The sequence below is a fragment of the Theobroma cacao genome, chromosome 1 (genome assembly GCF_000208745.1).
Source record: "Theobroma cacao cultivar B97-61/B2 chromosome 1, Criollo_cocoa_genome_V2, whole genome shotgun sequence".
NCBI lineage: Eukaryota > Viridiplantae > Streptophyta > Magnoliopsida > Malvales > Malvaceae > Theobroma > Theobroma cacao.
In genome coordinates this window covers 31,723,048-31,735,236 of record NC_030850.1, presented here as the reverse complement: position 1 = coordinate 31,735,236, position 12,189 = coordinate 31,723,048, and the positions used below count along the sequence as shown (strand labels likewise).

General features: G+C 35.9%; 1 protein-coding gene across 17 annotated transcripts; it reads right to left on the bottom strand.

The window, feature by feature from the left end:
• On the bottom strand, positions 4,433-11,568 carry LOC18613653 (heparan-alpha-glucosaminide N-acetyltransferase). Of its 17 annotated transcripts, none has more exons than XM_018113916.1 (14): positions 11,249-11,568; positions 10,711-10,848; positions 10,167-10,248; positions 9,729-9,805; positions 8,749-9,018; positions 8,397-8,503; positions 8,132-8,252; positions 7,304-7,420; positions 7,111-7,202; positions 6,835-6,901; positions 6,613-6,691; positions 6,394-6,522; positions 5,494-5,633; positions 4,433-5,090 (listed from the first exon to the last, which is right to left on the bottom strand). In XM_018113916.1, the coding sequence occupies exons 1-14, from the start codon at positions 11,435-11,437 to the stop codon at positions 4,950-4,952; spliced, it is 1,749 nt and encodes a 582-aa protein (XP_017969405.1). In that variant the 5' UTR covers positions 11,438-11,568; the 3' UTR covers positions 4,433-4,949. The 17 variants fall into 17 exon arrangements, 12 of the variants coding, with proteins under 12 accessions (XP_017969405.1, XP_017969406.1, XP_017969407.1 ...); XM_018113917.1 differs by having other exon boundaries at positions 5,494-5,637; positions 6,394-6,494; XM_018113918.1 differs by having other exon boundaries at positions 5,494-5,637; positions 6,394-6,485.

Genomic DNA, 12,189 nt, shown 5'->3' with positions numbered 1-12,189 from the left:
CAACTAAGCTGACCCTGCATTATTGTATTTTTCTCTTGCTTGTCACAGAGTGTTTTCTTTTTTTTTTTCCTTTAAAAAGAGAAAAAAAAGAATTATGAAGATATATATTAAGAGAATTGGTGGGCGCTCACATTCGTTGGCAATGTTTGTTCTCCAGTTGTAAGTGGGTTCATGGTCCTTGACAGTTATCCAAAGACTCAAAAGCCCACAAATCATGTGATTTATAATGTTTATGTCACAACATCAGTACATACCAAGCATGTTAATCCAGGGCCCTTCTGTCTTTGTCTTTTGAATACTGGCTTTGGGTGCTATAATTAGTTTCAAATGCAAGTTCATAAATGGATGAGGATTAAACACATTCCAACCATTAAATATAGCCTAGCAGATAGACACATGATAAATTTCACAGATGATTTCCCCTCACTTAAGTTTTACTCTTTGATAGTGATCAAGGACCCGTAGAAAAAGATACATTTAACACACTTTAAACTTGTGGGAAGGAAGAGTTATAGTACTGTGAATCAAGTGCATCAAATCGGTACAGTTCACTTTAACTTTTGAAATGTCATTGAAATGTATCTCTTTTCTCAATAATTTCATAGCGTGATATGTAAATGGTTCAACAGCCAAAAAACATAAGCATGAAAACAAAAAGGATACTGCATTCTGCAGTATGGTAAAACCTTTATTTTTCTCTTTAAATTTCTGGGAAAATAGAAAAAAGAACCAATTATTATATGCATATCGCTCTGATAGGATAGCGTGGATTGTGTAAAAGTAGCTAGGTGGATCCGGACATGGTGTTTTTCCCCACGTACAGGGAATCCAAATGCTTTGTTTCATAGGTCATAGGCCATGCACTGTCCTTTTGGCCCATCGCCAACATCAGTTAGAGATGCTGCCTTTGCTTGAGAAACTATAATTCTGAAAGCTTACGATAGCATAGCATGTTTGCATTATCTTAAACTAGTTGTTTTGAGTAGAAAACGAAAAGAGTTTCTGCTTCGAAATTTGGCTCCTCCAGATTCAGAAAGTAAACATGTTTTTATTGTTCAAAGAGAGAAAAATTAGAACATGAGATATCTATTTTGTAAATAAGGCTGAAAATGTTAATAGAGGAAAACAAAAAAAGAAAAATCACACCACTAAACGGAGCCCAATCAAGAAAGTGGGGTTGGGTAAGTTGGGTCCAATGTTTTTATATTCATGTTCTGTTACCACTTATCCATGAAGCTTCTCCTTTGAGCTCAGAAACGTGCTATTTGAGACCCACTGGCAAAACAAAAGGCTGGGAAGCGACCGTGCTACTCCATGTTCTACACTCAGACGTTTCGCCCAAAATATGTATTTTTCATAAATCAAAGGATGGCCAATCCTGATGTCTTAACCGTCCTTTTTCATATGCAGAATTCAAGAGAGTGATTACAAGGAGGAAAATTTAGAAACTGTGCTCTAGAAGACTATAACAATTAAGATCCAAGTTTTCTTAGTAACATTGGCTTGGGAAAATCCCCACGCAATTTGTTGTTGCCCCTTTTAAGTTTGGTTGAAGTGTTGAAGTGGTGGACTAGATGGCCCAAGTTCTTTTGGGTGATTGCAACCCTGATGTTGTTGGACTATCAAGCCTTTCCCCCTTTGCCCTTTTTCTGCAGAGAATTGAAAAGTGACTACTACATTGTCATATTAATATGGAAGTTGGCCGACTTAATTTGGTTATGATGCAAGTTTTAACTTTTCCTTGTGTTTATCTTTATCTCATGGGGAAGAGAGGAAATGCCACCATGAATCAATAGCAATGCCAAATATTACACTCAGCTCCGAATTAATTGATGATACAGATACAGAGAGAATGGATTTATGAATTCTTGCCATTAATTTGGCTGCAGATTCTGGTCAATTCTCCATCGTATTCTCTGTCAAAGCATCAGCTTTTCCCAAGAATTGGAGACATTGCTTTGCCGTACCGCTAACTGGACAAAACAAACAAACTAAATGTCACAAGGTCATCAGCATTTTCCTGGAACAGAATGAAACTTCTGTAGCTAACTTAGAGCTGTAGTACATCTAATATGGCACCGAGAACATTTCTGTCAACCTAGCTAGTTCTCAGAATCATCATCAGCCAATGAAACCTTGCTTAGCCTACTTGGTAATGTTCTAGCGTCAGTGCTTCTGACCTTTCTGCTTCCGGTGCTGCGGCGGCTGCTTGAACCATAAACTGCTCTGTGGGCAAGTGCTTTACTGAAGTGGAACTTAGCTGATCCCTGGCTAGAAGCTGATCGCTCTGTGGAATTCTCTTGAGTGTGATAATTCTGGGTGTCCACGGTCTGATCATAATTGGCTTTCTCAGTTGCCATTTTATGCTTTCCTTTCTCAATGATTTGGAAGGAGTTTTGGAGAGGAGAGAAAGGCAGCTGGAAGATGCGTGGAAACAGGGCAAGTGTCTGGGTTTTTATAGAGTATTAAAAGAAAAGATAACGAAAGAGCGCATCTGTCTTTTTGAGCTTACCCCTGATGATGGTGGTGGAATCTGAAGCTGGGGAAAGAGGTGCTTGAAGCAAACCTTTTTATTGCCGAAAGAGAGAAAATCTCTTTTACCAACTAAGAAGCTATGAGTGTCTTTGAGGGGAAGAAACTAAATATACCATAGTAGGAAAATCGTTTAAGGGACAGACCAGTGTAATCTCGGCCCGATGAAATTTCTGCAAGCACCACCACATCTTAATTTCAGAGAGACGAATCAGGCAATCACCAAAACAAGTAATGCCTCGCTTACGGTTACAGGTATAGACCAGTGAGGTAGCAATACAAGTTTGTGTGTCATGTTTGGCAACACTTTTGTTAATTTCCTCTTTATATTCAAGTATTTTCAAACTTAGCTTAAAACAGTTTGACTATTTTTCATACTACCATACAGAATCAAATAGCTTGCTGGATTAATGTTACACCCAATTCGGTCTCTCTCATTTGAAAAAAGAAAATTGAATAATTTCTCACCCTCATACATGTCATGAAGCCTAGTCTTTTTTTTATTATTATTTTTCTAAGGAATTAAGTATTTTAGCATGCCTTAGGATTAATTATGTATTACTGTGCCACATGTTACAATTATCTTGCATGTTAAAAGGAAAAATCATCTTATCCAGTAATTGACAAAGGTAAATCAAGGGGTCCCACAAATTCAACCATTGGTCCGATGTCAGTCATTTGGATCTGGCAAATCAACTTTTGATAAATCTTTGTCAAGGCTAATAGGGCGAAACCTTAGACCAAACAGTGTTCCGTGTGAACTGTACCTAGCTTTTGGACGAAATAACATATTTGTCGCCCAATATGAATAGTGAGGAAGCCGCAAGCATAAAGCTATTTCCACCCTTTATCCTGTTGAGGAGAAATAGGAATGACCAAATATTGAGAAATTTTCGTGTTGCCACTACCTTCAAGCACTTTTTAAGCCTGCGTGAATGGCTTTGCTTCGTAATTATGTTTCGCTCCTCCAATCACTACCAAGCAGGCAAGCACCTTTGCCAGTATACGTCGAGTCATTTTCAAAACACCTTTTCTTTTTAATGTGTAGATACCTAATTTTAATTAATTATTATTTTTAAAATATTATATTATTAAAAAAATTACATCAAGGGTGTTTCAAATGCAAAAATATCTAAAAGTGTTTCAAGCACGAAAACGTCTAAAGTCGTTTCAAGCATGAAAACACCAAAGGTCCAAGGGTGTTCCAAATATAAAAGCACCTATAGGTATTTTAAATACAAAAACACTCAAATGTGTTTCAAGTATGAAAAAGTTCAAGGGTATTCTAATCGCAAAAGCGTCCAAGAGTATTTCAAAAACAGAAGCAGTATTCTAAACGTGAAAGCACTTAAGAGCGTTCTAAACCCGAAAACACCCAAAATCATTTCAGACGAGAAAAAACTCAAGAGTATTCTAACCACAAAAGCACCCAACAGTGTTCCAAATGCGAAAGCATCCAAGGACGTTCCGAGAGTGGAAGCACCCAAGAACAAGCATTGAACAGCTGTTTATTCAAGAAAGTAAAAGTAACTCAAAACGAGTAATAAAATTCATGAGTTACCTTTACATTTGAGATATTTTAAAAAGCTTGACTTGGTGGCTCAAATATGAAAACAATTAAAAAATTTTCCTCTTAACCTTTATTTGAAATACATGTACTTAACTTTTTTTTTTCTTTTTCTCTTTTTTACACTATTATGTGTCATTATTCAATTACTTATAACTTACGTCACTACTCATCTACATTGTTATTTTTTTAATATCTCATAAACTGTTATTTAATTACTATTTCATGACAAGCATGTTCTCTCATGATTGAACGTATTATTCTAATTACTCTTAAAAAGGTGCTCTTGATTAATATAAATATACGAACCTGTTGAAAAATAAGAAAAAATCATTAAAAACTCAACCAAGAATATCTTAAAAATTCTCTCAAGACTCCTCCATACATTTTTTCTATTCCGTCATTCCCATTAGCCGTAATCCATCATTTCCTTCACTTTTTCTTATCTCTCACCGCCTATTACCAAAATACTTACATTTCAAAGACTGTTCCAATCTTTCTCTCCTCCACCTCTAACACATTTCAATTCACTCGTTACAAAATATTCTCTTTTCCTACTAGAAGAACCCTCTGCACCAAGCCCCACTAACTCCCATCTGGTTGCATATCAAGTTTCTAAATTTGGGTAGACCGATCAATGTTTGGGCTCGTGCCAGCCCTTTGTGACCTGAACAGATCAGGGACAGGCTGCTGGAAATCTTACAATGCCAAAACAAAAAGTTACGCTTCAAATACGTACAATCGATTTCCAAGGGCGGTGTATCCTTTCACAAGTGATGCAAAAAGTATACATATCTAATATCAAAATTTTTGGTACTATATTTCTTTTCTTTTTTTATTTTTTATTCTTCTAGAGTTTTATATATATGCCTTTCATGTGGAGAAAACCGGCAACAAGACACCAAAATAAGATCTGGAGCAATACAAATACGAGGGTACCCCACTTGCTTGAATGAAGCATGGCCTGTAGCAATGATTCCATACCATCAACCTGCATTTTATGTTGAAATGAACATAAGTCTATCAAACAGATACATCGATAATGAAAACCATTGCAGTGATTATGTTTGACACTCAAAAAAATCAACTTTAGAAAGTACATGCAATGTGCAAGCAGTGCTTTTGTTCAGTAACTCCAACATCTTTCTACTGTCAAGCTTGATGACAAGTTTCACATGAATGAAAAAGAACATTAGCGATCATAAATTCATTCGTTACAACATGACTTCCTTTATGAAACCAAAAGATGATGACTATGATGCAGCTGCTCAGCAGTGAATTCTTAAATTATAGGTCTGTCAAGCTTGCAGTTTTCCACCTATCCTTTGGTAAATTATTGCTATGAAAGCAAGGATAATAAAACTAGGAACCAAGAAGGGAAGACGGAAAGATACCAAGTTATTTTCCGGTGAACGCCAATAGAAACCTTGCACAGCCGCTGGGAAAATGTCACAAGCAGCCAAAGCATATACGATGAGAGCATTCATTCCCATCCACTGAAGTAACACCACAGGCTTTCTAAAATGTTTGACATCTACCTGCATCAAATACAATCAAACAACTGTGCATAGTTGCATTCCTCATTACTTCAGAAATACAATCCCATTTACAGAAGACATTAGGCGAAGCAATGCATCATGAAAATCATTAAATGAAACAGAGTTCAACTCTACTTAGATTTCTTTTGCACTTCTAAAAAACCTTTATATATATGCTCAAAAGCCCACAAACTCAAAGAAAGATAAAAGAAGGGCCTAGAATTGCTTTGGCTATATACATACATTCATGAATTTCCAAGAGGAATATTTAGGGGATTTGAGAAAATAAATCTCAGTCATATTAATGGTTTCAACTAAGCCAACATATTGGTCTACTGATGATGGAAACTTGGCTCACAATAGCCTTCCACTAGTCAAGGAATTTGTCTTTTATAATCAGATATTGCCTATTCTCATATCAATTAAATTTTCCAATCAAATCAATTTGAGAACCTGCTTTAATGTCATCTATACTTAGACATCCTATAGCTGTCTGTGCTTAAATTCTGACTGAAAGGAATCCAAGATGGATGGATCTATGTTTCCTTCAAGACTGCCTTCAGTCTTGTCAATAGCATTTTAGAAAAGAAATTGTAATGACTTCCTTCAATTCTGATTGGATTGAAATGTATGACAATTTTATGAGAAAAATCGCTTCAGGATAAATCAGGTAGGCTATATATCTTTTAAAAACGTGACTTGGAATTTTGTAGTACTAAACATGAAGATGACAAGCCAATCACTAGAGGAACTTACTATGTAGAAGATAATGGTTAAGAACAAGCCTGATGCTCCAGCAGTGATGCACATATAGCTCAATGTGTACAGTGGTTTGGAGAGAGGAATGCCTGTTACACCTACCAGCCATCAATTGTACAAAACAAACTGGAAACTCCTAGAAAATCGTATGCTGACCGTAATTTCATATGAGAGAAAATCATATACTGAACCAGATTGTTAAGTGAGACAACTTACCTAGCATCTCTAATCCAAATCCTGAAACTAGCAACAGAAAGGAAGACATGGACCATAAAAGTGCTCTCTGCATTTGTCCCTGAAGAAAATATATTCAGAGCATATTCACCAACATGGCACACAATATATTGGCATACCCTTTTTCATTTTTTGGCAGGAAACTTAATGATATGAGTAGCCCATAGATACAGACATCCTACCAAAGAATAAGAAGAATGATACCTTATAATGCAGAAGTACATGTCCAAAATGCAATCCCACAAAACAAGTGAGGACAGCCATTAATGAACTGCAGAAATTCCTCTAGGGAAAAAATAAGAATTCCAAGTACACTACTGAGCAATAAGAGTGGTATATTTGGAATTTAAAGATCTTCAGTTGTGTGTGTACAGGTATGAATAAATATCAGAATGACTACAGGCTTTACAACTTTAATGATCATTATTAACAGCTGTAGTGAAAAATTAAAAACAAGATCAGAGAAGGCCAACATTTAACCTTAAAATGCCCTCAGGGTCAAAGGGTGCAAGGCACCATTCAGGTGAATCCGGTGGCAGAGGCCCATAGTCAGGAGAATTGACACTGCATTCCTGTGAATGGAAAAGGGTACATGTCCTATTAACATTATGAAAGAGGGTGTTCCAAAAGGAAGCACCAGATTTACAACACAAAAGAACAATAATGGAATAACCTTTGTTCTTCTATAAACAGGACGTTGATATAGATGCTGTTCACCCAGAAAATACTGATCGATGTAGCCAACTGCATTGCATGGAGGTTCAAGGCTCCCCCTGACTCCACAGTGCACCTACAAAAAAAACATGGTAGCCTCATTAAGTTCCATGCAGCAAAAGAAAAAGCACAAGAACAAACTAGAATTTAAGCTTGGTAACAGAGTTTATTAGTTTCTGATAGAAATATTCACAAGACTACAACAGAATACATCCAAATTATTAATTTTTCTATCCCAAAAGCTGTAGCTTCAATAAGTTTATAACATAATTTTATTTACATATTATCAAGATTAAATCTAACAGTACAATCCTCAAATCATGAAAGTAGTTCTTTTTTTTTTATAAAAGACAATCCAATTGATAGACAACCCAGCAGCCTTTGGCTTCCAGAATTGTATGACATGTCTACCAGATATGTTCATAACATATATGCTGTAAAAGTTCAGTTCAATTAGTTGCTTAAATCTATAGCCTGAAACAAGAAAAATATAGAAGGCGTGCTTAAAAAAATTACATTAAAACCATCTGGCAGATGCATTTATTGAAAAAGTACATGCAATATGATAGCACAGACAAGGGGCTGGGCACTTCAAAAGGAAGCAACATGTGCAGCTCAGAGCAACCTAATAAACATAGCTTAGTCCCAACAACAATATTCTAGTCATGTTAAACAACTTTCAGGTTATTCGAGTTTAGAAACCTTATTGCATTATGAGCACTTACTGGTGCAGACTAACAAAACCTTGAAAGTAAGTGCCACAGAACAAATACATAATTTAACTCACAATTTGAGTATGGGATCCATTAGTGGACAGATTCAGGCTTGGAGCTTGAAATTCCCAGTTTGGAACATAAAGGCCATAGAGCAAGCACATGTAAAATGATAATAGTAGGGCAGCAACAATCCTACACAAATATTAACGGTAAAAGTTTTGTCATCTAATAGCTTTCAAAATTCTAGAAATAAAACTAGATACCAGACTGCAAAATCAATAACAAAAGGAGAGGAAAATCTCTGCAAAGATTTCAATAAGCATAGTATTTCCTAACCACTGAACATGATATTTCCTAACAAATGCTGTTGGACAGTCAACCACAACATTGTAAACAAGCCAGATTTCTGATATTGAAGCCAGCAGATATCCAATTGATATCCTCTGTAGACAATAAACCATGAAAATGATGCAAATTAGCTTAATAAATACACAAAAAGTCAGTATCCATATATTTAGTACATAAAGCAGATTGAACTATGGCAATAATGAATTTGTCAACAATAATCGAAGAAACAATTTATGGAGGCATAAGCAACTTATATTTGTTCAATTCAGCTGATGAAATATATCATTGAGAGCAGCAATTAGTCAAGCAATGAGCATGTGTCACAGCCTGCGAATCCCACCTGCATGCAGAGGGCTCGGGGGTGCACAAGGTGGCTTGGTTCAGATGAAAACCCCCTTTGCTGGACAGGAGGTGCCAAGGAGACAGGCCACCCATGCAGGCAGGCCAGGCAGCATGCAGGCAGATAGGCCACCCCGCAAGGCCAGGCAGACAGACTAGCAGGCCAGCAGGCAGCCCAGCCAAACACAATTCCAATAGCCAGTCCCCAGGGGCAGCACAGGCAGTGCACTGTGGGAGAGCCTCTGCAGGCAGTTTGAATTTGCAGAGCAGACTGCTTGTAGGGAAAAAGAGCTGTTAGAGACAAGGAGCCAGAATTTGAACTCCCTCTCTTGGCTGATGTTAGTGGGGGACTTTGCCTGTAAATAGAGCCCCCAAGACCCCTTGTAAATTTTGATGAGCCCTTCCAACTCTTCTTGCAATTGTGGATAGGATACACTCTTTGCCTCATTTCTTTTGGGATCCCTCTTGTGCTTTCTGTTTCTCTTGTGTTGGTGGTGTTAGGTGCACATATTTGGGCTGTTATTGGTGTGCTTGTGGCATTGTGGCTTGTGTTGCTTTCAAGGGCATATCTGCCTTGGCTGGTTTTCTTAGTGGATTTAGGCTGAACTAAGGGGTGAAACACTCAAGTAGAGTGTCCTTAGGCCACAAAGTGTGAGCCTTACTTTGTCAGCCATACCACATGCAGCAGACAAAGGTAAGGAGCATTGCATGCCTTAATTTGTTGAATAAAAATTCAAGCATGTGACATGCAAAATGTTTCAAATAGCTGCCCTTCACATTGGAAAGACAATAATTTTGCATTATTCCCAGATTTAGTTCTATAAGGTCTTCTTTTTGATAAATAATATATTTAGCTCCAGTTTAGCATTTATCAAGCACATTGCACAATTCACAAGAATAATTTGGTTGCTACCTGATCACATAAAATTAATAAATGAAACAAAAGAGAACATCAAGATAATTTACATTAAAACATATTACCTGTAGTACACCTAGCCATCGTATCTTGACCACATCAACTCCATATGTTAAATTGTCACGCCCATGAAAATACCCGCCTATGAGCAGATTCCAAAATATTAAAACCACAGCACCAAGCTCAATTAATTAGACACAAAATATGTGCATTTTATCACCTTTTGTCTTCAAAATTATCAAGTAGGCGACAACAGTGCATGTTTGAACTATGCATATGCATGCATAAATGATAATTAACAAAGGGCTTGGATTTACTTTAGCAATCAAAAAGTTGCTTGATTGAGGTAATCCAAGATAAAAGAAAAATCATTACAAAATTAATTAAAAGTCTCCTATCAAGATATCCCAATATTCCATGAGTTGCCAGTCACTCCAGTCTAGACTTGTCAGAAGGTAAGAAAACAGTAACTTGTCAAGAATACAATAGGTGAAAGTAGAAACCTTGTAGAAACAAGCCCAGAAGGAAAAGTTTGATCGTCCTCAATATAACTTTCTTTGTAGCCAATGTTTTGCTAGAAGATTTCTGCATTGTGAAACAAATAATGACCATATGTAATTAATTTGACTTGCTTCTATAGTAGCTTCTTTATATTATGGAGATATATACATGCTTCTGCATTGTCTGCAGAATGTTTATATGCTTTTGCTGTTAAACAGGCATAAACAAAGGGAAAAAGCTTTCTTTAGTCAATGAAAAAAGAACAAATGTTAATCAAATAATAGCATGGTCAACAAGTAACAGTAAAATAAGATCAATTGTAATACTAGATAGAAATTTAAAGTTTATATGTGCTACACATAAATTTAAAGTAGTTCCAAAGTCTCATGCAGAATGCCGGGGCAGAAACTTTCAGCATCATAGGGCAAGACTTTTGGAGATGAATAAAATGAACAGTAAAATGTCATGCTCAGTTAATCACCTAGAACCTGATTAAACAACATTGTCCCCATAAGATTTAATCCTATGCTTAAGAACTTTGCATACCTTAAATACAAGGCTAATAGAGACCCCAACACAAAAAAGAAAAAAGGGCATCACGAAATCGGCGATTGTCACACCAAACCATGGAGCGTGATTGATAGATGGAAAAGCCCCTCCAGCATCATCAACCAAAATCATCAACTATAATTAGGAATTGAGTTGAAAGCTAAATTAATAAACCCGTAATGACATAATAATTAGAAAAATGCCACATGATTTAATCCTCGGCTGCTTAATCAACGAAATAAACTTAGTAAAATATCAGCCACTTTCAGTCATATTCAAAAAGCTCATTCAATATTCTCAAAAAAATGCAACATATAAAATGCTAAATTTTTCCATTTATGTATCAGCTTCAATTATGATACAAGGCTCTCCCTATAAACAACTAAATCATTTTCCTACCCAACTGCTTCCAAGCTAACTTATCACAGTGCTTTTCTGCTAGATACAACTCTCATATTGTTATTATTATAACTGTAAAAAAAAAAAAAAAAAAACACTTTGGCTGAAATTGAATTTATCTTTTCTGGGAGCATACCGCGACGGTGAGGCCACGGAATACGTCGAGAGATAGGAGCCGTTGATTAGAGTCGTCGAGAGTAAGTTTAGGGGCATCTGGTCCGTTCGATGATGAGGAAGCGGCGATCTCTTCTTCGTTTCCGTCAGGGGAAGGATCGAGAAGAAGAGGTTGTCGTTGTTCTTCCGCTATCGTGATTAGAGTTGACATTTCTCTCGTTCTATGTTTCTCCCTGTTCCTATCGGGATTGTGAAAACCACCGAAAGCGGGCGAGACGGGTTAAGCTCGAAGAAGGGTAGCGTACTAGCGTATCGCCAGCGGGCCAATGCCAAACGGCATGGTCTTAGGCATCCTAGTACTACTAATTAGTAACCATATTATTATTATTTAAATAATTTAAAAAAAACAGTATGTCAGCACATATTAGTTTCCTTTAAATCAAAATTAAAAACTAATTATTACGTCATTTATATGTAAAAAAATTAATTAAGTTAAAAACCTCAACAGAAAAAACTATTTATGGGGAACATAATAATCAGTGCAAAGCATTAACAATGTGAAGAAAAAAGAAGCTAAGTTTCCAAACAAATTGGAAACAGTAGCTTAAAATAAGAAGGTGAAGTTAATGGGACGTTTGGTTCACGGAATAAATAAAAATTGAATAGAATAGTTATTACGTGGGAATAAAATAAAGTGAGAATAGAATATAATAAGTATTATATAGTTTGGTATGATGAATGGAATAGAGTAGGAATAATTATTATGACTTATTACAGTGTTTGGTTGGTAACAATAGTTTTGGAATAGGAAATGAATAGAAAATAAAAAGATAAAATATTTTTATTATACTTTAATTATTTTTTATTTATTTTTAAATATTAATAATTTATAATTAATTAAATATAATAATTAATAATTTAAATATCAATATTTTAATATAATTTAATTACTAATATTTTAAT